General features: G+C 43.7%; 1 protein-coding gene across 1 annotated transcript; it reads right to left on the bottom strand.

Moving 5' to 3' along the window:
* Positions 1–412: 412 nt before the first annotated feature.
* On the bottom strand, positions 413–25761 carry sec31a (SEC31 homolog A, COPII coat complex component). Its single transcript, XM_040157202.1, has 28 exons — positions 25548–25761; positions 23885–23964; positions 21937–22060; positions 21288–21486; positions 21078–21173; positions 19881–20021; positions 19600–19742; positions 18916–19015; positions 18619–18780; positions 17376–17528; positions 17003–17233; positions 16806–16880; positions 16650–16691; positions 14994–15302; positions 13629–13749; positions 13283–13461; positions 13069–13195; positions 12763–12908; positions 11460–11633; positions 10882–11136; positions 8896–8997; positions 8189–8291; positions 6191–6616; positions 4439–4494; positions 4025–4273; positions 3099–3218; positions 2939–3010; positions 413–1499 (listed from the first exon to the last, which is right to left on the bottom strand). The coding sequence occupies exons 2-28, from the start codon at positions 23961–23963 to the stop codon at positions 1320–1322; spliced, it is 4164 nt and encodes a 1387-aa protein (XP_040013136.1). The 5' UTR covers position 23964; positions 25548–25761; the 3' UTR covers positions 413–1319.
* Positions 25762–25834: the final 73 nt, after the last annotated feature.

The raw sequence follows: 25834 nt of genomic DNA, 5'->3' as shown, positions 1-25834 counted from the left end.
GTCCTCAACGAGTGGGACTGCATTGCTTTGCATTGACATATCCCACACACGCACAGCAACTTGGTCCGATGCGCTGTATGTAGTGACACCAGTGGTGAAAGTAAGTCGGTAAGAGCGGGTCTGGAGAACCAGCCAACGTCCTGTTTAGGTGCATTTAAGGAAGCTGGCACTCCGAGCAGTGACTTAGCGTTTAAATGCCCGGGAGCTGGACTACTGCTTCAGAGTGTAAAGTATAAAGTATAACAGCCAATACGAGGTCCCGCGGTGTTTTCGTTAAATCTGCTGTTAAAATGAACGTGGAATGTGATTCTCTATCCATCTATTCTAACTGTAGCCTCTTTTATAGGTTTTACTGCAAAATGCATGCAGGCGATGATGCATTTACATGTTTAAAAAAAAAAAAAAAAAAGCATGATTTTTTTTACTTTTAAGAGTAAAGTATTTACATATTTATGGATTATAAAGATATCTGAGCTTTGTTGTAGTGCACAAATATAGAAAGACGATAAAGACGCAACAAGCTAATATTTCTTACACGATTGTTGTTTTTGCACGATCGCGCAGTCGTGAGCAAAAAGCCGTAACAGCGGCTCTGCTGTTCAAACCAAACTCATTTTTTAAAAATCTTTTAAACTGATTACATTTATTTTGATGATCTCAACACAAGAAGAGAGAAAAGCCCTTAAAATTCCTGAATCTCCTGTTGCTTTTCCTGCTTTTTTTGTTCTCAGTTCCTTCGCATCCAACAAATCTATTAATTCGCTTTTTTCCCCCTTATTTAATTTTCGGCTTAATTTTTTTCCATATTCAAAATGCCCAATCCGTGCATTCCTTACATTCTGCCCGTTCAGTTTGAAGATTTTAGTTAATGCTTCAATAGGGTTGTTGCATATTTATTCAAAGACTCTGCGTTAATCCCTATGACTACAAGCCCGTTCAGCCTGACTTGTCGACATCTGGGGAGTGTGAGGTGGTGCTTTAATGAAACGGCCTCCGCCCCTTTAACTGTTGGTGTGCGTCTGTCGGCACGGGGGGCCCAGAATTTACTTTCACCACTGGGTGCGACCGATATCATGGCTTGTGTTTGAGTTGCGTCAGAAAAACGTGAATGGCACAAAGAAGGGTTTAACAGTATTTTCATCCGTCGCAGAATTCTTCCTCGTTTGCACTGCGAGTCAAACGGATCTCCCTGCGAAACAACAAAAATTTTAGAGGCCGATACTCAGCTCGGCCCCCTGACTGGCGGTCGCTCTCCACTGTCCACCAGGCAGAGACTCGGAGAGAGACTTTCCTCCTCCTCCTCCTCCTCCTCTGCCCGATCAGACCCCGAGTTTGTTGGCCTGTGTCAGCACCACCTTGAGTATGGGCATGAACGCTGACGTCTCGCTGAAGTTGCTGTTACTGACTATGTGGGTGTGGATGTTGAGGCCCTCCGCGTAGGATCGGGACTCTATGGTCCTGGCTATGTTATGCAGTCCTCCTACAATGGCGGGAGAGAGCTGGAGAGAGGAAGAGCAGAGGGTGTGAGCGAGAAGTCAGAGCTCTCTCTTGTAAACTTTTGTATTTTCTTATCCCGAGAACTGGAAAAGCTTCACTGTCCGTGGCACGGGGATGGAAATTTAGCTTGGACAGGTACAAGTAGAATTCAAAACATATATGTAGCAAAAATACAAACAAAGCATTAAAAGGAAAAAAAAAATACATATGTGCATTAACAAGTGGATCTGAGAACCTTTTGGCTGTAGAGTGCAAAATATGTGCCAGCGGGAGAGAACTCACTCTAATAACTAAAGCAGTAACAACACCACAGGGTTTCAGCAGGTTCACCAAGTCAAACCGAAGAGTCTTTTTTAAGGACTTTTGTCAAACCACGCGCGGTGACATTTCTCTCAGTCACAGCCACCAAAGTATGAAAGATATCAGTGAAAGCCAGTAGGGGCGATAAGGCCTTGAATTACTGACTGAGTGCTTGAATCTACGGATATCTGTATCACATTTTCCCAGCTGAATATCACAAGACGTCCTCCTAATACCAATAATTAATCATTAAAACACGACCTGGACCAGGAGAAGCAGCAGAAAAATGGATGGGGGTTATCATAAATTTAATCACTTCGTACATGTAGCATGTTGAATTTCTGAGAACTTCGTTTTGTATCCGTGAATCCGTCTGTGTGGTGTTTGAAATGAGGCACAATGCTGCACCTCTCCCACTGAAAAGCTTTGTACAAGTTTGCTCAGAGCAAACGATCAGAGCTTCATGCAAAACTGCTCCTCCTTGAAAACGGGTGTAGATTTCCCTCCTTTTTCATCTTATGCCAAAAAAACTGATTTTACAGATGAGCAATAAGCTAAATCTCACTTTGTATGAGATCAGTATTTTTCTGTACAAGGTCCCTGACAAAGAAACGTGATAAACCCAAACTTTGGTCTCGGAGATGTTCAGCCCTGAAGAGGCCGCCGGGGACATGTCATCTGCGGACTTCGAATTCAAAACCTCTGCTAACTTCTCTCTTACGTTTTATCTCAGTTTTACGCTGCGAACATATTTAAACTCAAGATTCATCAAGTATTATAATTCTTCCGTCAAACAAGTGTTTTTCCACCCTGTCATCTGTACGTGATTTGTAAACCACTTGAGATATTGCTCCGTCCTATGAGTTAAAACCCACATACAAGAAAATGTGTTAAATGTTGACAAATTCTTTTCTTTTACCTAAGAACAACTCTGTTTGTACGAGTGCTTCTCGCATGATATTCAGTGCATTTAAGACTCACCTTTTAAGCCAAGCTTTTTTTTTTTTTTATTAATGCCGTTTTTTTTTTGCTCGTCTTCTGTATGTAAAGCGTCACTGAGTAACAAGAAAAGGTGCCTAAAATCCTATTTAATCTCTGTCATCGTTGTCGTCTTCTTATCATTCTTAAGTAAAGTACTCACCGTCTGCTCTCTGAGTTTGTCATAAAGAGCCTCCAAACGTTTGTTGGCATCATCAAGCTTCCTCTTCGTTTGCTGTGAAAAGATGAAACAGAGTCCAATGATTCACTCGTCTCTGACGCAGAGATAAACCGCATTGTTGGTCCTCATCAGATAGACTCACAGGGTCGGTAGCTACGGCCAAGCACTTCTGGATGAGCCCCTCGAACGTGGTCTTCAGGACCACGTGCTCGTCGGGGATCGGCTTCTTCGTGATCTTCTCCGCAGGGATGGACTGCAGAGGCTGCGGGGGGGTCAAACGGGGTGAGAATATTTCAACCCGAGGCTACTGAGATCTCACGGCCGTTAATCCAAGGGTGTCACACCGTTTTAAAACTTTATTGGTTTTGAGCAACAATGGCAACACTTTATCTCAAGTCCCCGCTGTTCAGAACTTATAAGGTCTAGATAAATACTTAAATGCTTTGTAGCACACTAAACCGTAGCTGTTAGCAGGTGTAAGGACACTTCAAGTGTTTAATAGTGTTCAGTATTTGTTAACAGTTAGAACTTCTCCCATGAAGACATATTTTATATCATTACACCTGTTTTTTTTTTTTTTTAAACTATATTGTCATTCATTATCTGTTTATACAGCGGCCTCCACAAATGTTTGCCCACAGGACAAGTTCCAGTTCTTTACAACTACATTAATAAACACTTGCATCTGCTCCCAGCTACATTATAATGTGTTATAAACCACTTATTCCATGTTTACATGCCGCTTGCAACTGCTAAATATGGGAACTTAAAGTAAAATGTCACCAGGTCAATAAATCAGGGCACTAATGACATCGCGACAACACACTGTGTGAGACTGATTTAGTCTCACACAGTGTGTTGTCACACACTGTGACAACCACAAGGCTTCGTTGCGGTTTTGAACCATGTCTCCCAGTGTGACGAAAGCCTGGTGGATCGTCGTTCTACAACGGAACAGAAATCCTATTCAAACCAAGCAACGAGAGACCTGCCATCAACTCGAGTCACCATGGATCAATCTCGCATTTTCAAGATCTTTATATCCCGTGACACACGAGAGCTGTGTACCTGTATGACGTCTCCGGTAGGCGCTCCTGGTGCACCCTCCATACTGGTCTTGGGCATCCCGGGGTTCATGGGTGGAGGGGAGACCTGCTGCTGCTGGTGCATGCCCGAGTAGGGGACCTGGGCACCGTGCGGGCCCTGGACCATGGCCTGAGGGGCCCCAGAGGGCCCCGGCTGGGCCTGAGGGTCAGCGCCCAGCGGGGCCATGATGGGGGCAGTGATGGGGGCAGGAGGGGTGTAGTTCTCCGGAACCTGCCGAATAATGAAAAAATATATTTGATCTAAAAGTGCGCATCATGCACATCTCTGTCTCCATCTGCAACTGGGACGCAGACGGAGGGGAGCCACAGTTATAGAGGAAATGTGTCCTATATCTACTGACAGAACGCAGCTACACACTTCACGTAGCAGACTTACCTTCTTCTTCGATGCCCTGTTCAGAGCTGGGGGGTCATTCCAGCCATTCTGAGGCCCTACAGGAAGAAAAAAGGAAAAAATCCTAATGATCCAGTCATTCTCACGCCATCAGGGTACAGGGTCTGGTTTATGCTTTGAAACGTTAAGCTATTTGTTAATTTGTTAAGCCATAGTTTTGATCATGAACTTGACAGATACTATAATTAAAAAGCCCATTATTGATTCAGTTGCCAGTATGGCTAATAAAAAATTTTTTTTAATGACGATTAACATCATCTCATTCATAATCATGTAATGATCAAAGCAATTTTCATCGTAGCTTCAAATTTCTCTCAGACGGTGAGATTCAGGGATTCGGGTGATCAGTTCCTACTGGGAACAAGCGGTAGAAAATTTGTTTCAGAGAAGTTGGACTCTCTTTTTTTGGAGTGAAATGATTCTAGCAAGGCTCGGTCTGAGATATAATCATCACCAGGGTAGTTACCACTCTGTACGGCCATGCAAGGTCGTCAGACCCCGATCACCTGGCTGTGTCGACGACAAATCTCTGAGCCAACCTGCGTCTGTCAATTAGCATTTCTATCGTTTTCTAAAGGTAACTGCTTTCATCCATTTGACAAGTAGCTTTTAGTTATGTTCTGAATGCAATTTAAAACTCCCTGACAATCTGCAACGAGTCTTTTAAATTATTTTATTATTTTATAGTTGCTCATGTGCAGACGGTTGACGAACTCTCGGTGGTGGTGGCGCTTCCTGTGAAGCAAGCGACCAACAATTGTACCATGATGAGCGCCACATTCTTCGATCAAGTCCCGATTCATCTCGCTGAAAAAGACCAGAGACTTCGGGATTTTGCGTTGTGTTCATTTTAAGTTCCCGGACCCACGGAGGCCTTATTTCACGTGCTGCACATGTTTTGATTGTTTTGAAGCAGAGATTTTTTTTTTTTTTTTTTTTAAGATCAGACTCTCTTTTTGACTTTCTACTTTCTGTCTGCGCCATCTTTTCCAAGTCTTAAGCTGCCTTCGCCGGCGTCCGTAGCCTGAAGCCTGCCACCGGAATAACAACAGACGTTTACAATGTTTGACAGTTATCAATACACAAAGTGAAATCATTATTGATAAATGTCAAGACAGTTTAATTGTAATCAATTAATACATTAAAAAAAAGAAAAAAAGAAAAAAACGATGGTTAATTGATTACAACTGCATTTAAGGTCGACTCACTTTTGTGAGGGCCCATATTTTTTCCCTGTAGTCTATCTAACCTGTTAAGTTTTAAATTATACATAAGATCAATGAGCCTACATTTCAGCTTAAAAATAGTACGAGTGTTTTAAGATGGGAAAATTTTGAATCATTTAACGTTTTCTTATTTTGCATCTTAGTAAATACAGGATAAGGAAATTTACATCAATTAAATTCTCATTTCTCATAGCTTTTTAATTGATTTACTTAATTCAACTGATTATGTCACAGTCCAGGTTTCATATCAGTGTTGGCTTGATTTAATTGTGTTGTATCTTAAGGAGTTCAAAAAAAAAAAAAAAAAAAAAGTTCGAGCAGCATGTTAAAGGCACTAATTTAATAGCCGCAGCTTTATAGTAAATGTGAAATGGATAAATTGACTCACTAAAACTAAAAACTATTATTGCAGCAGCTGTTAAACAGAGGAAATTAGCGTCATGTTCGTCAGGCTGAGTGAGTCTGTGAGGATGACAGTCGCAGTGAGGGTGATCAGAGCCATGCAGACCTGTTCTCTGAGAGGCGGGGATCGGCTCGGGGTCAGGGTCAAGCTGTGTACCTGAGACTCCGCCCGGTGGAGGAAGAGGCATGTACGACACAGGAGATCCTGGACCGCCATGCTGGAAAGACGCTCCGGAGGTCAGAGGAGCGGAAAAGGAGGAGGAGGAGGAGGAGGAGGAGGAGGCAGTGGGAAAGAAAGGAGGATGGGAGGGAGGAGAGGAGGACAGACAGTGGCCCACGGAAGGTTGTCCGGGATAGACCGGAGGTGCGGGCTGAGAGGGGATGGGCTGAGTGTACTGAGAGAGGAAGCCAGGGGGGTGAGGAAGGGAGGAGGGCTCCGCGGGCGGAGGAGCAGCAGAGGAGGAGTACTGAAGAGGCTGATAGATAGGCACCCCCCCAGCTCCAGGTGGGTACTGGTTGACCTGGGGGTAGGCTGGGAGTCACACAGGAGACAACAGATGCTGTTAGAGAAAAACTCTCGCATGTTATAGTATCATGCAACAGGAAACGTAGTAAAAAGAGCAGATAAGGACTAGTTACAGTACAGTGCATGCTGAAGTGCTTTATGTTTAGCTTGTAGCTTACAAAAGACTAAACAGGCACAGAGGTAAACACACTGAAAAGGTATTCAACCAAGACGTTCTCATTTTCTGTTAGTGACCAATACTGAATAAAACAGCACAGAGGCGGTCAGATATTGCAGAGTCAAGCATTCCCATGAGGAAATGCTTGCCAGTATTTTAAAGACCGGGACAGAGGTTGTGTGTTGCTCATGCGGCACCTTATGATGCATCCCTGTCTCATTAATGTGTAGTTGTTTGTCTTCTGTACAAGATTACACACGGTTGAGCTCAGCTCAACGTAAGATTAACTCCAAATCAGTTGAAACGAGGTGCAGGAAGAGGGGACTGGACTGCATCATCCCACTGAGAAAAAGGGGCTGTTAGGGAATCTGTGTTCTGTTAAAGACGGGGACTCTACCACAGCACACACACCGTTACAGAACTGGACACACGTAGTTCACTTCGAGCTAATTTAAAGATATGGGGAATCAGCACTCAGCTCTGTCGGCACTAAAGGTCAATCGCACCGTCCTGTTCTCGGTGTCCGTGCTGCCTACTCTGCCGTCTGCTGTCACCTGTCGCCATCTTCCTTTTGCCAGTCTGTCCTCACGCACACGTGTCTTTTCTTGTGTGCGCTCTGCATGCTTATAAACGGTCTTAATAACTTTGTAATTTTAACCTTATACTCTGACTTTGGAACATCTTTCCAGGTCCTGGCTGACTGGCACATTTGCAGGAGTGTTTATTAAATGTGCACTGTCCCTTCTAAAGAATTCATTTAGGCTGGTGTGAAAACTGTAAATCAAACTGATGCAGACTAAACAAAAGCACCCGGACAGACTGAAGTACAGGGTCTGCGTCTGCTTCCAAGTGGAGTGAGAGCAAAAAAAAACAAGTCAAACCAGTGGATTTTATGATAGCATGAATTCAAAACTAAATTAATACTAAAAAATATATATCCAAAGACATTTTGGCAAATTGGCATCATTAAAATTAGGCCGAATTAGCTACTAACAGCTGCTGTTTGCAAAGTATCCACAGATGTACAGACAACTATCACTATGTTACTTTGATACTGAAGAAAAAACGCGACGATTCTCATGCAGGTTCTGGAGTTATAACTTCTTTAAATCTGCTTAGAAATCAAGGAAAGAAAGATATAACTCCAGAACTTGCCTAAGAATCTTTACATTTTAAAGTTTTCTTCAGTACCAAAGTAATTCATAGATAGTTGTCTGTATATCCATGGGTACGTTGCAAACAGGAAGAAACTATAGGCTAAAAAACAGGGCTCAAGTTGTAGCCCATGTCTCGATTTTGGCTGAGGGGGTCAATGTAAAAAAAACTTATTTGTATATAAACGTAATTTTTAGGGTTGCACTGCTTTTCTCTCTGTGTCCGAGGTTGTTTTCCAAAGTCAACGACCCTGGTAAAACACTTACGCTGGTACTGGTGGGAGTACATGTACGCAGGAGCGGAGGCGGCTGGAGGGGCTCCAGCTGTGCCGGAGGCTGGCATCCCGTACATGGAGTTTGGAGGCTCCGCCTGCAAAAGCACAAAAAGAAATCTGAAACCATACTTCCAAACGAAAGATAGCTCTAGAAGAGAGGATGAAGCCAGCCAGCCAGCCAGCCAGCCAGCCAGCCAGCCTCCCACCCATGTGAGGACAAAGTTTAGTGTTGCAAACAGAGGGCAGAATAGTCCTGTGTTAAAATGACCTCTTCTGCCTTTATCTGAGTGAAAAAGTTTACAAATAAAAACAATGCAATCACTGCAGTTCAGTAGTATTGTGTTTGGCAGCTAGGGACGGTGCGCACGTCAGGAGTGGCAGACAGGTTTGGAGTGCGAAGAGTCATGCAATAGATCGCATTAATGATGGGGGTGCAGGAAAAACAAATGAGACTGAATAGAGTGCATGCATCACAGGAGACAGAGGAAACGGTCAGAGTATCAACGGGAAGTGGGGCAGCGAGGGGTAGCTAAGGGGAAAGGCATTACCACAGACATCGCACAGTAGCCAAAGAGAAATTTAAGAGTTCAGGCATTGGTTCGATCGATGAAAACGGTATTGTAATTCGCAATTATTAAGACAAGAACATCAGCAAAGGTGTGTGTGTGTCGAGGTTGGATGGGTGGTCAGTATCTGTACCTGCTGGTCTGAGGCGGTGCCTACTTGAAGCGGAGGAGGGACATTGGGGAGGGCTGTGGGAGTTTGGTTACTCCAGGAGGTGACAGTGGAGGCAGCCCTCACCTGAAGCACACAAGAGACAGACGGCACATACCAATGATGGCCACAGCATGGGGGTCGGGGGGGAAAACACCACCACAACGCCACAATGCACATGAGAGAGGACATAATAAGAGCCAGGGTTCAAATAACAGGAACACAAGCCCCCGCAAAGAAAGTCTGGACATTATGAATAAAATCTGTTTCTCCCATTAACACGCCCCCCTGCAATAAGCACATTTATCATGAATATTTGTCAGTCAGCATGTAATTTAAACCCTGGCTAGAATGGAATTCCAGTCCATGAAATGACTCCAGCACAACAGCAAACTGCAATGAGCACTTCACCAGGTGGTTAGTTAGTGTGGAGATGTTTGCAGTTCTTTTTAGAGGAAGAACAGCAAAGAGACCAGTCTGCGCTCAGGTTTCCCTAAACCCGAAACTTCGATCTGTGTGAATCCCGATGTCGAACGTTTCAAAGTCCGGACGTGAGAACGCCAGGGGCCAGATGCATAAAAGATACGGACGCACAAAAACCACGCGTACGCCATTTCTCTCTCTCACTCTCTCTCTCTCACACACACACACACACACACACACACACACACACAAAGGAACAATGTGTGCACTGCGCACGCACACAGTTTTTACTGGAGATGTCCACAGGTGATTCGACAAAGAGGAGAGAAGATACAAAGGTGAGGGACGTACCCACATTAAGACATTGTTTAAGTCGTTTGCCAGTTTCACTGATCGTGTTAATATTTTTATTTCCTGGTATCTACACAGCGTTGTGTAAAATGTCACATTTATAAACCTCATTTTAAATTATCTTTAAGTGATGACTTTCATCATTCTTCTTATTCACATTTATCCTGAATTGTGAGGCGATGTTTCAATATGAGCACAGTAAATGAATCATTGGTCCTCCTTCGCACTGCTGATTATGGTTTATAGGCAAATGCGATGAATTATTGATATGGGCGCTATAACCACAGCTCTGCGCAATTGTTTGTGCCTTGCCGATGCGACGCAATTGGTAAAACCGCTCTTCTTCTTGTCATTGACGAGTCTGACGAGCGCCCTACAAGAGGGGATGAAGCCAGGCCTTTTTTGACCCCCGTCGTGAGGACAAGGTTTACTGTTGCAAACAGAGGGCGGAATAGTCCTGTGTTAAATAATGAGTGAGAAAATTCCCAAATAAAAATAAAAATAATAATAATAAAAAAATATTACTGCAGTTCAGTAGTATTGTGTTTGGTAGCTAGGGACAGTGTGCACGTCAGGAGTGGCAGACAGATTTGGAGTGCGAAGAGTCATGCAATAGATCGCATTAATGATCGGATCGGGCACAAGTACTGATCTGCAAACAGATGTTTAAGGGTGTATGTGTGTCCCCCTGATGAACTCGGATTTGAATACTCCTTTAAATCAGTCTTAAAAATGAATTTTTATCGTAAGGCTTTTGTAACTTTATTTATGGTAAATGTCTTTCAGGCGTGTGTATATGTATGTGTACATGTGTATATATACGCATGTATATGTATTTTTTTTATTATTATTTAATGTTGTAAAGCACTTACCTATATACAAAACTTATTAAACATCAGTATTTTATGATGGTTTTATCTGATTATTCTGATGATTATTTTTATTATCAATGTCTAATTGTTGGAGTGGAATGAGGCTTGTGCATTCGCGCCCAGTTCCAGTGACTGAGATTCATAAAACAGAACCCGGCGTTTGTGTGGCTTTAGAAATCTGACAAAAAACACTTTTTTATGCATCTGGTCCCGGATTTCACACAGATTATGAATAACAACATTTCAAAGTGACGAACGGTAAAATATAACATGGATTCCTTGCGTGAACACTTATGTGGTACGATGGAAAATAAGTGGAACATACTGGCTGGTAATACTGTGGGTGTGCAGGGGCAGGGGCAGGTGCAGGGGCAGGGGCAGGGGCAGGTGCAAGCATGGGCACTGGAGCTGCTGCAGTGGGCTGAGGCACCATGGCAGGCTGGACCGGGGCGAAGGGATGCCGGGGCAGGGCCGAGCGGGGCTGAGCCTGAGCTCTCTGGGTTTGTACCGGAGCTGCAGGAGCCACCGCCTGCTGCCCCAGAGCCCGACTGAGACGATCGCGAAGCTGCTGCACGGCAACCTGTGTGGACAAAAGACGACAAGTGAAATGAGAGGGGTGGATTTAGGTTAATCTCCGTGTTTGATGGTAACTTTGAGCGTTCACCATAGACACAGCAGTCAAAACCGCTACGTTGTAATCAGTTCGTTTGACACTAAACTCAACACTTTGTTAGGCTGCATCATCTTTACTTTCACTATAAATATTGTCACAGACTGATGTTTCATCTTCAGATCTTAACACTTTTCTATGAAGTTATAGTTTCACTTCAACACTACCGTCAAACTAAGCCAAGTTTGAACTTACACATAGCTGGTGCAACAGGCTGCAGTTGTGTTACATACCTGGTTGGTGTTGTCGGGCAGGTAGGTGAAGGCAGTGGACAGACTGCCCTGGGAGGCCAGCAGGCTGGCATACTGGCTCATCTTCTCCGCCAGTAGGATGCCAATAGCAGTGGGACCGGAGCGCTGGGTCTGCTCCACTGCACGTCGCAGCACCACCACCTTCTCCACCAGGTCCTGAGCGGTGGAAACACAGCACATTAGCACGGCTCACAAAGATTCAAGCTGCTTTAACAGATGTATTTTGTCACTCAGGGCCAGAAAACACAAAATATGACATGTTATCACCCTTTGTAGCTATGCTAGCAAGTTGCCTATTTACACATCTGGAGGACACAGAGCAACATTAACGTGTGGAGTCATGTTTCTAACCACCCAATCAATGTAAGTCCAATATTCCCTTTCCTTTTAGTTATATTTTTGGTCTTCGCCAACTCCTGAGGGAACTATCTGGGTCTTCAGCCACTAAATGCTAAGCTATGCTCACCAGCTAGTTGCTAACTTTATCCGTCTGCCGTTCAGCGCTGAGCAGGTAGTGTACAGCGGGTTTATCAGAGATTTTTTGCTGAAAAAAGAAAAAAAAAACAGCTGCCTTCTGCTGCTGCTAGTAAAAACAAGGCTGTTCAGAGAGGAGTTTACAGGCTGGAAAACCAAAAACAATCAGCTAAAAGAAGCTTGAACGCTTCGTAGAGCTGAGGGAAACTGCAGAGTTAGGTGATAGTTTTCTGTGGGTTCATCACCACGAGGGGACACCTTGCACATTACGTTTTGTTTTCCTTTAATACAAAAAATATTGATTGGTACTTTGAAGCGGCTACATCTGCAACTCCCCTCGGCTTTCCGGAGCTTCATAGTGAGTTTATAGTCAGTTACTGTTCTGGTTCACTGTCACCGCTCTCATAGCGTTGTTTTCAGCTGCAGAAGCAGCTGTTTTCAGGGAAAAAGCCCTAAAAAGCCACTGACTGGTGAACACAGCGGAGCATTTAGCCGCTGAAGAGCCCGATATTCCCCTCAGGAGTTGATTGAGACCAAAAGCAGCTAAAAGAGATTGAGCATTGTACCGACAAGTCGAGCGATCAGAAACACAAATCCATATGAAGGATAATTTTGTCCCCTAACTGCAAGATGTGTAAATAAACATCGGTTCGCTAACAACTTCACCACATCAACTTAAAAAGTGATATGTCAATTTTGTGATCACAACTTGTTTCCACTGCCCCCAAGTGGCCAAAATTAAATAAATTAATAAGTTAAATCCATTACTGCAGGTTTAAGATACTGAGCTGGAGTCAATCTCTCAACACACCTGCAGAGAGAGAGGACAGTGTCCGTCCTGTGCTTTGGTCCAACAGGACACGAGTTTCTCCACGTTGCCAGCACAGATATAACACAGACAGGCCTGGGCTTGCAGCTGAGCGACCTCTGCTGCCTCCAGTCTGCCCCCGAGAAGGTCTGAGAAACAGAGAAGTTCAGTTTGAGTGAATAAACTCATGGCTAAGCGACACAAAATTTAATAAAAAGGAAAGACACTGAGGCACTGATAAGACCCTGAGCAGTGAAACAGGAAAACACGACCCCCAGGTATCAAACAACCATATGCATGAGAACTAACCACAGAGGGAAGAGAACTCCTCAGGCTGAGCGTAGGTCATGACGGCAGCCAGAGCCTCCCTCCAGTTCTGCAGGTCACACGTCTTCAGGATGTCGTGCCAGTCTTTCATCACCACTGCACTGATCAGCTGCAGGACAAAAACACAGTTAAATCACTGACAATAAACTCTCAATTCATACCATCTCAGTAAAAACACCCCCGGGTTGCTACATGCCTTGCTTATCTTGCTGCGTGTTTTTGTAAAATACTTCTTCTGGGTTTTCTCCAAAAGTTCAGCCCCTCCGGCGATGGCCAGGATGATGCTGTCCGCCATCCGGTTGTCATGGAGACAGAGGTCCACAGCTCCCTCAAAGTCTCCGGTCAGCAGAGCCTGCGTGATCAGCCCGTCCACGTCTTGCAGGAAGACCAAAAAAAAAAAAAAAATTATAAATATTTTACAACAAACAGTCAATACAGCCACAGTCTTTAAACAAAGCCCACTGGCCTTTTAGAGCTAAATAATTCCAGCTATTTCAAAGTCCTACACACACCAGATTTTGAAACGCTGAAAGAGTTTTTACCTTGACTGATGCTGAGACTGACTCCTCCCGCAGGGGCCGGAGCTGGGACCTGAGTGGGCTCCTGAACTGGAGCTGAGGTCTCAGGTGGACTGGGCTCCTCCTCCACTGGTGCTGCGGTCTCCTTGAAACACGGGAGAAACAGGACATGATGCTTGATATTTATTCTTCTCCTTCCCACCCATGTGCTGCAGGATACGGACCAATTTTTTTTTTTTTTGGGTCAGAGTCCTCAGCCGTGCCAGCAGCTCCGTGAGGCTGCCTACAATCTGATTTTCACAATCATAATTTAGCACGTTAGCGTGCTAACACTGCTCACTAGCAACACCAGGTGCAGACGGAGACTAATGTGAATGTCGTTAGTTTTGTGGGTATTTGGTCATGAACCAAAGTATTGGAAACGTTGAAATTTTGACCTGATGGTGGCGCTAGACGGGGCATCAGGGGATCAGCAAAGTGACGGTAATTCATCTCTAGGGGGAAATGTCTGTCCCAAAATTTATGTCGAGCCGTCAGATAGCTGTTGAGCCATTTCACTCCGTAAACTAAGAATTTCAGGCACTCAAGTGTTTGGTTAAAAATAAAAAAAGCCTTTAAGAATTATGGGCTAATACATTAATCACAAACGACCTTGCCACCGCTACAGCCTCACCGCTAGCATGGCCAAAAGACAACCAAGAGTCTGGCCGAGAATCTTGGCTCCCACAGCAAGAAAAGTAGAAACAATACAAACAATCTGATTATGCGTTTTGTTACATTTTGAGAGGTTGTACCCAACCACACGGGTGTTTTCAATTGTTCCGGCCGATTAGACGTCTTCTCAGGTTGAAGGCGGGAACACAGAGACAGAGAGGTGTCTGTCCCAGTACCCACACTTGTGATCTTGAATACTGCCAACACACAATGCACTAAACCCACACTTATAAATATCCCTTTGGAGCAGTATACAGAGCCAAGTGTATCCCACAATTCATCACGGTCCACCGCTGCACTTAAGTCCATATTTCTGTGCGACTTACGGAAATACACAGTCTTAACGGGCAGTTACTGGAAATTCATCCTGGCAAGTAGGAACTCGAGTACTCACAGATACCTCGAGCTTGGGTACTGGGACGGACCCGGTGTGCAGTTCACACAGTCCTGAGAAAAGGGCCCTTTAACGGTGCATATATCAGATGAGTTCAACAGTAATTTTGACGTCAGTTCAACTGGGCTGGAAGACAGCAGCTACAAACATATAAAATGATGAAGTCATACCTCCTCTAAGGGGATCTCCTCCTCAGCCTCCTCCTCAGCCTCCTCCTCAGCCTCAGCCTCAGCCTCAGCCTCAGCCTCCTCCTCAGCCTCCTCCTCAGCCTCCTCCTCAGCCTCCTCCTCAGCCTCCTCCTCAGCCTCCTCCTCAGCCTCCTCCTCAGCCTCCTCCTCAGCCTCCTCCTCTGGGAGAACCTGGTCCACATTTTCTTTTGGTTCACTGGTAACAAGATCATCCTCTGGATCCGTGGCTGCTGCTGGCTTTTCAGCCTCTGGTTCAGGAGTGGAGTCCAGCTCCTCAAGCGGGGCGGCCGGCTGAAGGTTTGCGGCAGCGATCATGTCGAAGGCTGCCTCAGGAGTGTCGGCGGGGGGCAAGAGGCTGAGGTCTGGTAAAGGCTGCAGGGTGGCTGGAGCAGGCACCTCCACCTGAATAATGGAGGAAGTCAGGGATGATGACTGAATTTCAGGGTCATGTTTGAGTTGAGTGGTTGACACAGTGGTATGAACAGAAAACACATTCCCGCCTCAGAGCGGGAGCAGTTCGCAAAGACCATCCACATGCAAGAGAAGTGAGTCAAATGTGTGCGACAGTGTCTGTTTGAATTATCCCAGCTTCCTCTGAGTAGTTTCAAAAAGCGAAGTGGTATTTGGAGAACCGAGAAAAAGCCTCATCTTTACACTTGCAACACTTCCTTATTACAAAATGTAAGACAGAGACACACAGTTCACAGCATTTCAGCCAAGAACTGTGGCACTAATTACTGCCAATAGTAGCCGGGCAGTTTTGTTGTACTGCCAGTGAAAGAATGTGGACGGCACAGTGAGCGAGAACAAATGTGGAGTAGTGTAGTGTGGAAACGGGCAATTTGGAAGCATCTCAATTAACTGTGAAGGGACACGCTTTAGCTGCTAAATGCTCCGCTGTGTTCGGCAGCGAGTCTCTTAACTGTGTCTGTCTGCTGTTTGCTGCTGAGCAGGTAGTGGACAGCGGCTTTTGGGAGCTTTTTCAGTGCTGCAGCTGAAAACGACGCTATGAGAGCGGTGAGAGTGAACCAGAGCAGTAAAGTTGTGGTCCGGACAGATGACAAATGAGCTGAAACTCAATATAAAGCTCAGTAAAGCCTAGGCGAGCCGCAGATTCAGCTGATAATTCTCTTTGGATTCATTACTATGAGTGACACCTTTCATTCAATACACTGTTGTTATAAAAAAAAAAATCGATTATTGCTGTTTTAACTACCCAGTGGGGGGGGGGTTGCTGCTGAAAGTTAAAGGAATAGTTTCACATTTTGGGAAACACGCTTATTGTCCTTCTTGTTACCAGTTAGCATAGCGTAGCATAAAGACCAGAAACAGGGAGGAGCCGTTAGCCTGGCTCCGTCCCAGGACGTCTCTGCTCCCAACCAAGAAACAGTCCAGCACATAAACCCCTGTAAAACCACAACTTATCATTTTTTCACTTCAGTCTTTTTATACAGAGATATATAATATATATATATATAACATGTTAATTATTAAGCTTTAAAAGGTGCTGTAAGGCAGATTTCTTTTTTTGGACAGAGCAAGGCTAGCTGTTTCCAGTCTTCATGCTAAACTATGCTAAGCTAAGCTCTCAGTCTCCTGACTTTAGATTCCTTTTTTATTATCAATTTTTATTTTTCACAATTTAAGCATATTTCACAAAGGAAAGGGAAAAAAAAAACCCCAAAACAACAACAGAGCATGGGACCTGTTAAAATGCCACATAAAACTAACTGTGCTAAACAAACTTACCTTCGGAGGTTCAGCAGGTTTTTCCTCTAGTGCTGCTGAAATCTGACCAAAAAAAAAAAATTGACACATTTATCACAAGATGTGCCGAAAGACACTGGATCAACGTATCAAATAGCATCATATGGGGTTAACGGTAGCCTAGAAAATACATCTCACCTTCAAGGCCAACTCCTCTTTGTTGTACCCCAGAAGTTCCAGGAACTTGCTGCGAATATCGCTTTCAAAATTCGCCTGAAAGAGCAGAATAATAACACAAAAAACTTAGAGTGGCAGCACTATTGATTAAAAACTATACTGTATATTTTCAAGTCTGTTCTGATTTTCTAGCCGAGGATTCTTGCTGGATTTCATACCTTGAGGAAAGACCACACGGTCTTTTCAAACTCATTTTCGGCTGCATCGATCTTTTCCTGGCAGAAATCCACAAAGCTGCCTGCACTCAGAGTGGCCTGCAGCTGATCGGAGCGCTTCAAAAAGGCTGTTTCCGTAACAACCTGACTGATGTGTACAACGTGTGAAGTGGGCTGCTGAGGCTGCTGAGAGTTCGCCTTTCCGTTCTCCAAAGATACCAGCTTACCACCGAACTATGAGTGAACAAAAGCCAGGAATGTCAGTGCTTCCGATGGGAAAACACACACACACACACACACACACACACACACACACACACACACACACACACACACACACACTGATACCGATGAGAGGTAGAGAACTGGGACTCACAGCAAACGAGGCTCCAACAGGTCTGCGGATCCACTTGGGTGGCTTCTTCAGGGGGTTTACTGTAGCTGGACGGGCAGTGGGCTGGGGCAGCTGCAGCGGGGGCAGAGTTTGTCCTGTCCCAAAAGGATCCATGTTTCCAAACGAGGTGCTAATCTGCAGCAGACACCCAGAGTCAAGTTAGACACGAACGAAGATGCCAGAAAGCAAATGATGTGCAGCTCTGAAAAAAGGAAATACTGACAGAGGCGGGGGGAGTTCAGCAGAACCTAAATGCCCAACAGCATCAAGCGAACACACAGTGTCTGAAAAAGCGTCAGTTATAACAGATCCAGTGCAAAACATTATAGTAAAATTTTCTTTAAAAAAAGCACAATTACATTTTATCATCATACCTGCTCAGCAGATCATTGTGGCTAAACGGAGACAATTTAGATTTAACCCTTTTCTGTCTGTTCCACTTTTGGTTTTGTCTCTTACCTTCTGGTTGCCATCGCTGGTTATAGTAAACACAGGTCAAATACCAAGGCCCTGATCAGATCACACAGCCTAATATACATTGTTAAAGTTGGCAACATGCATCCACATTTAAAAAAAAAAGTTATGATTGATTTATTTATTTTAGGAGGTCATCAGGTCTGACGCCACCACATCCACCAGATGTAAGATTAAAAAGACCATCTATGGCACAAAGTTACGTTCGGTGTTAACTAGCTTACAACAAGTTCGGCTATCCTACTGTGTGCTGTACCAGAAACAGAGGCCAAAACTCATCTTTTCAACTTCTGCCACGATATCACATTGTTATAAACACGTAATAAAAACACAAATGCCAAAATATTCTGACATATCACCATGACTTTTATAGCATTAACGTGCTGATCCCGGTGCTGCGGGGGGCATAAGGTGATCGCAAGCAGCAGCAGAAGCAGGTGTCAATCTACCCCATGCAACACATTCCCGCTCCTGGCGTACTCAGGAAATTAAAAGACAAAACACACACACATAGGATGCAACTCGCAATCTGCCGATTAAAATATTTTACAGTTTAACTCAATAATAAAATCACTTAACGCAACAACTTGAACATGCTGTCAATCAACTGTTAGGCAGGCTGCAGTTTATTTTCACGCAGCATTTGTATTCACTTCATTTAAACACAAACTGTCGTCCCCAAACACGGCAAAACTGCCTCGTTTACACATCAGCCCTCTGTTTATAGTAGACACAGGGGATTGAATCTAACCTGGTCGGCGTGTCGCTGGCTCTGCGCCTGGCTGCTGCCACCCATGATGGAATAGATGTCGATGTGTCCGTCAAAGCCCGCGGCCGACAGCACCGCAGGGTTCCTGGGGCACCACTGGATGTCAAAGCACCACTGGCTGCTGGTGGGCAACTCGTACAGCACCTGAACATTCAAGCGGGAAATTTACTTAGAGGGCAACAGTAGAACGGGCTTGTCTTCATGAAGTCTTCATCAGTGTAAGCCGCGTTCGTTAAAACGATAACCCACGTCTAAATGAATTTCACGGTAAACTTTTACCTCCGCTGTGTTTGGATTCCAGCACAGGATCCTGTTGTCCTTCCCGCAGCTCAGGAGCAGCTCGGGATCTGCCAAGCTCCAGGCGATGGACAGGACTCCCCTGCACATAAAGACCAGTACAGTTATGTCTTCAAAAGCAACATCATTTAAAAGGACTTGGCTGGCGAAGACATATGGAGACATATTTTTGCAAACAGGTCACAAATAAAAAAATTAAATGTTTAAGACCGGCTTGTTTAGATCCTTATACAGCTGGGCACTGCAGTTTTTAGCAAACAGGAGGAAATAGTGCTTTTGGAGGGACTATTTTCGGCAGCGGATTAATAATCATTTGGTGCTCTGGTGGGTATATGGGGCAGCAGGACGGTGTGTGTGTGTGTGTGTGTGTGTGTGTGTTGGACTGAGTCAAAATAAACACCAGTGTGAGTGTCGACGGTAATGAAGGAACAGTGCGACAGTACGGCTCACTGAACAGGTTTTGGACTCTATGGCACAGAGGAATCAGATCAGGATTCACAGACAATACCTTTCAGTAGAAGACATTCATTCTTACTTTCGGTCTTTTAATGGGATTCACTGACAGTGAGAAATACATCAAATATCACCAGCCATGTCCTTTAAGACTGCAAAGGAAAGATAAAAGCTTGGTGCTTTTTTTTTTTTTTACTACACAGATCTTTTTACCGTGTGTGATTCTCTAAAATCTTGAGGGGAGAGGTAGCAAAACGCAAGTCCCACATCTGGATGACTGGCATCCGATCGTCCTCCGAGGCCAAGACCAGCTGAGTGGCCACTTCTGGGTTCCAAGCCAGTCCAGAGCAATGCATCTAAAAATAAAATACACGCACACAAGCGTTTTCAGTTGAGCACACAGCACCAGAGGACTGTGAGAAAATAAAATACTTTTCTTTAGTCCTATGGCAGCATTTGTAAGATTTCGTCTGACTGCAAAACGAACCACGTACTCGGTTGCTGTGGTCGCTGACTTTAATGATGAGGTCGTTCTTGCGGAGGTCCCACACTGAGGCTCGGCCGCTCGGGCTGGCGGAGGCCAGGATGTGTTGGACCTGCTTGTTCCACGACACACAGCTGATGTCCTCCAGAGGCTTCGAGACAAAACCATGAGCTGTTATTACCCTTCAAAGTGCTAAAAATGTTATTTACATGCATGAGATGATACAGATTATGTCCAAACAATATCATCGCACCAAAACAGCCATCAGTGCATAAGACACACCTTTCTGTAACATGAATGATGACAGTTTTGCACAGTGTGCTCGTGGTTCCAATCCAACTCATCTTACTCATGTTCAGTTTGAATTTAATGGTATTTCCACTTCCAGCCCCCGGCTCTGACTTTCCTGCCTTTAAAACTTTAAGTGTTATCAAACCAGGCTTCCGTTCTGTTCCTTCAACTTTAATATCCGCACTTGATTACGAATATATCGTGTAACATCACGTTGGCCCATCATGAAATCCTGTTTAATCGCTGTGTGCTACACTTGGCCACTGATGACAAATTTTCTGCTTATTATTGCTCTCTACTGTCAAGAAGTAATAATCATCTCGTAACATCTATCTATAAAGCTCTATTGTTTAACTTTAACAAACTACCTCACATCTCTTCTCGCATTTAAGTCTTGTAACTACAGTACACAATCCAGAGATTACTTGTAATTGTTCTTAATTGTACTTTATTGCTTAATTGTTGGTTGTCTGACTCAACGCTTTTTCTTTCTTTTCCTTTCTGCCGATTGTCTGGTTGTTGGACTATAAGTGTGTCTTGCTCTCAGGTCTCTCTTGATCATACTGAGAACACCTGATTAAATTACGTCGCTAGTGCAGAGAGCAGAGATGCTGCTAAGCTCTGAACTACTGAAAGATCGCAACATCTAAAAAACAATAAATAATCAATGCCTCTCAATTACAGACGTTGTCTGATCAAAATATAATTAATTCAAATTACGTAAAGAAATTTGCTTAAGGGATCATTTGCTTTGTCAGTTTCCCCTGAATGGGATCTTCATATTATGAAAACACAATTAACCGCATTATAATCTACTGTAAGGACACAGTAAATTCATTTAAATGAATCATAATGGCTTACAATTTATAAAGCATTAAATAAATGTAAAGTGTAGCTGCCAGATTTAAAAATCTACCTGAGTTTTAGGTCCCGGTGTCATTGGAGAACCAAAATTATTCATGTCCCAGATGTAGATTTCAGACTCATTCCCACCTGATGCAACCAGATTCGTCTGCAAAAAACAGGAAACAAAATACAATATGAGTAACAGAAGCTGGTCACAGTTTTAAACAGAGTGCATGCGCATGATGTTAAATTCACCATCGCTGGATTAAATGGATCATACTTGGAACGGGTTGACGTCGAGAGCTCTCACTGGCCCCGTGTGCCTGTCGCTCTCAGCAACGATGACGTCGCTCTCTCCGGCGATGATCTTTGCCGGGTCATACAGGATGACGTTGCCGTTCTCGCCTCCAGCGATAAGGACACCGGACGGGTGACCCTGGGCATCCATTCCATAGGGACCCCACACCAGTTTGTGGTATCTGTGGGCAGAAAAGAAAAGTCTGGTTTTAGCTTCTCAGCTGTGAATATTTTCCGCTTCTCTTATGACAGAAGACTCAATATCATTGGTTCTCGGACTCAATAGATTCATAAATAGCTAGAAAAGGCGCTCAGTAGAGAGCAGACCTCCGCCAAGGCCAGTTTCGAACAACATACACCAAACTTCAAAGAAAAAAATTTAAATTCATAGTCAATGATCTGGATCTGTCCTAAAATGAAACGGGTTCTTCCCTGGGCCATGCCCCATCCCTCCACCACGCTCGGTGCAAATCGGCTCTGTACTTTTTTTGCGATCCTTCTGACAAAACAACAAACAACCCAACAGACACGGGGGGAAACCATGACTTCCCTGGCGGAGGAAATAAAAGTGATTTTTAGTCGCAGGACTAAAACAGTCAACAACATGAGTGTAGCTAGCTAGTTTTTAGTACCTGTGAGTGGAGGAGAAGCTGCCACACGACTTCATGTCCAAAGATGGCTCAGCCAAGTCCAACTCAAAAAACTCCAAGGAGGCATTGGTGCTGAAGGAGGCATCCAGCTGCTGGGCTGATGTTCCTACAGAGAGAGAGCGTAGGAACCTTTGGCTTAGAGCTGCAGCGATCAGTTGATTAATCAATAAAGCGATCAACAGAAAATTTACTGGCAACCATTGTGATAATCAATTAACCCATTTTTCGACAATTACAGGCACTGAAATGTGACAATCTGCTCCTTTTCTTCATTGTACTATTAAAGTGAATTGAATATCTCTGGTTTGTGAATTGATGGTCAGAGAGAAGAAGACATTTACTGAAATCACCTTGGGCTGCAGGACATTGCGATGGACATTTTTCACCGTTTTCTTAAGGTTCTCTAATCAATTTATCTGGAAAAGACTTTGGTACAAACTCGTTTCAGCTACAGTTGCTGTGGTATGTGGCAGTGGTTCATGCTTTATCCTCGTTCACATAAAAACAAGCATTAAATTAATAAACTCACGTTGTGTCACATAATACAGGACGTCACCCGGGCTCGTATTTACCAAACATCTAAAAACTACACGTAAAAACGCTCTAAAGCGCCTACTTATGGGTAGACCTGTTCTTCTTCGAGTGTGAAGAGTAAGACGCGAATATCATGCAAAGTGTGAGCGTAACCTTGAAGAGCAGCTCTCCGGCGATCATATGACTACACACATGCATGCTCAGAGAAGGAACACCAAGAGACAAGAGACAAGGATTTATGCCACTCTCATGTCATTTCAGTAGCGTTCTCATCAACATGAAACCTCCAATATCACCCGTTGCAATCAAGAAATAAAGTTAGTAACAATCTAGTAAATTTACATTATAAATAATGATGAAATAAGTGGAAAATGGAAAAAACAAACAAACAAACAAAACAAAACAAACCAAAAAAAAAAAAAAAAACAGCAAAGCTTGAGCAGGAAAGAAATTCCACTGCTGGTACAGGACATATAAGAAAAAAAAAAAAGAAAAAAAGATACACTAAGGAGAATTTAGTGCCATATTGGAAAGTGGAGAAAATAAAGATGCATGGGAAGTGACTGCTAAAACAAAATCAGTGCCAGTTTAATTTGTTTTGTGTTCACCCCTGAGAAACGCAAAAAAGAAAAGAAGCAAACGTGGTCTAACATCCCATCAAATGTTCAAATAAAATGCAAATAATAGAATAAAACTTCCCAGTTCTTCAGATAATGTATTATTCACCGTGACCGGTTAAATTTTGTACAATCACAGAAGATGTTCACCTCCTGTTTCTGTACTGCAGTCATCACCCAGGATCTGATCTCAACTAACTTCAAAGGCCCTTTTGGAGTTTTAACAAATCATAACAAATTGGATTTGAACAGCTTTCATTAAGTTAGACGGCAGCAGTAAAAGAAAAGGATTTTTTTAATACTTTTATCTTTCGATTAAAGTACAACATTTCTCCTTTAGCAGCTTAATACATACTCCATCTTTACTATCTTTACATAAGGACCACGTGGGAATTAAATCTTGGACTTTATTAGAGCTGTAGCGGTTAGTCTATCGACAGACAATTAATCCGCAGCTGCTCTGATAATAGATTAATAGTTTTACTTCTTTTTTTAAGTTGTGAATGATTCAGTGTCCTCTTTCTCCTAACGTCAAATAAATACACATATACTGTACAGTGCTGGAGATGATGAAGCATCATGTTCTCTGTTACTGTCATTTGCCAGTGAACCACAAAGGCAAACAAGTGAGGTGCATGCTCTATGACTCAGATTACTTTAAGTGGCTGTATGAATGGCTGGAAGACTTGACAAAAAAAAAAAAAAAATGTCCTGTCAAAACACCAGACAGCAGCAGCAGCAGCAGCAGGCCCGTGCTGGTGCTTGCTGCATGCTCATACCTGTAGCCAGGTAGATGGGGTGGTGCTGAGCGGGGCTCCAGCTCTGGATGGCCGTGCGGTTGATCTCTTTGAGTTTCATCCTGGAGGAGAAAAAAAAAAAAAAGTACAGATGGATTTTGTAGCATCATGCACTAATCACTAGATATAGAGTAAATTTATAAGTGTATTTTGTGTGGCTTCCAGCCTATTTTGCTGGATATTGCATTAGGTTTATGCGTTAAAAGGATATCTTCACATTTTTTCATGTCTGCCTTAAAATAAACACTTGCATGTGCACATGTGCAATGACAGAATCATCGGTTGCATTAAATTGTTCTTGCTTCCTGCATTTCCTGCTGTGAAAAGATCCCTTCAGTTCAGCTGAGTTGAAGCTTTTCAGCCAGAGTTAGTCCGAACAAGAGGGAATCTTTCAAAGCAACAGTCTTTTTGGTGTGACATTCCCTCTGTGTGTCACTATCCCTCCACCACAGCTCAAAAAGAGACTGTCACTTTGATACCAACTGATTTAAGTACCTAAAAAAAACGCACAACAAGGAATAAATTTTGTCATCCACCACTTGCACTGGAGTCACATTGGGAATGGATCCCTTCGCAACCAGTGTGGACCAATCACAGCAGCCAATAACTCTTCCAGTGCACATATGGGGCCTGTGGGTTTTGTGCTAAGATAGGCTTGAAAAAAATGTGAACCAACCCTTTAAAAAAGGTAAGAGGAGGCAAATACAAACTAGTCAGTGCATAAGGTAATGGTGTTACCTGTATGGGACAGGTTTATAGACATAAATTAGGCTTTTACTCCCACTTTTTTCAATACAGCTTTTAAATACAATGGTTAAGAGTTACAGACAAAGGCCCACTTTGACTGACAATAATTAGCCCATGAGTAGTACTGCATTATAGAGCTGTGTTGGATGAAGGACGCTCAGTGGCTCTGCTGTGCAGTTTCAAACTTGTTTGACAGTGTATGAAAGATATAAATCAAAAAACAGCGGGGCTGATAAGCCCCCGAATTACTATCCGAGTTCTTTCTGAAATAAATGTCAGTTTATTCACATCATTTATTTCACAGGTTTGTCATTTATGAATCATTAAAAATGACCTGGGCCTGGATAAGCAGCAGAAAGGGGATGAATAGAAGGATGGATGGATCAACCAGGTTAAAAAAAAACAAACTAATTAAGGTCAGAGGTCTGGAACAACAGCACTGAGAATTTCCCAACCATTATATAACTAACATTACTGCCTTTGTCAATAAAATTTCAATCTTTTTAATACCTTCTAAGGCCTTTTTTTTTCGGGAACCTACATCAGTGCTGTTTTAAGACTGCAGATACCCGGGACATTACAGCTGCCTAATGTAGCTGTGAGGATACTGGGTGTACTCTTTTTTTTTTTTTTTTTTTTTTTGCATTCACAGGTTAACAGCAGCAAATACATTCGCGCTAACGACGAACTAGCAGCTAGCTAGCAGCCTTGGGAGCAGGAGAAACGTACAGAAATGTGTTGTCACTTTTTAGTACGTGCAACGAGGGGAACAGGTACAACGTTTTCTAGCCTGTTAGCAGCCTGTACAAAATACAACCAGTCAGGACACTTTGCATACGCATACACACACACAGAGAGAGAGAGAGAGAGACCTTATTACTTCACAGAAGCGGCTTACCTTCCCGTCTATGTTCCTTCTCACATGAACGCGCACATAAAACAGGTGACAAACAAGGTACAAGTTCCCCTTTCGGTTCTGCTCGAGGATTAACGGCTGTGAAAACACAAGAAGAGGAGGCTACCGGGTCCCGGCTGCGGACTGCAGACGGATTTCCACGTCCCCACTGGTCTCCATCAACGTGGCACTGAGCAACTGCCTCCTCCTACCGCGAAGAAGAACAACAGCTTCCGGGGGACGTCAAACCCCCCCTCCCGCCAGCTAGCATCATCTGAACAATGCTAAAC

This window comes from Xiphias gladius, chromosome 20 (assembly GCF_016859285.1).
Source record: "Xiphias gladius isolate SHS-SW01 ecotype Sanya breed wild chromosome 20, ASM1685928v1, whole genome shotgun sequence".
Taxonomy (NCBI): domain Eukaryota; kingdom Metazoa; phylum Chordata; class Actinopteri; order Istiophoriformes; family Xiphiidae; genus Xiphias; species Xiphias gladius.
The sequence above is the reverse complement of the archived record's forward strand: the minus strand, read 5'-3'. Positions and strand labels throughout refer to the sequence as shown.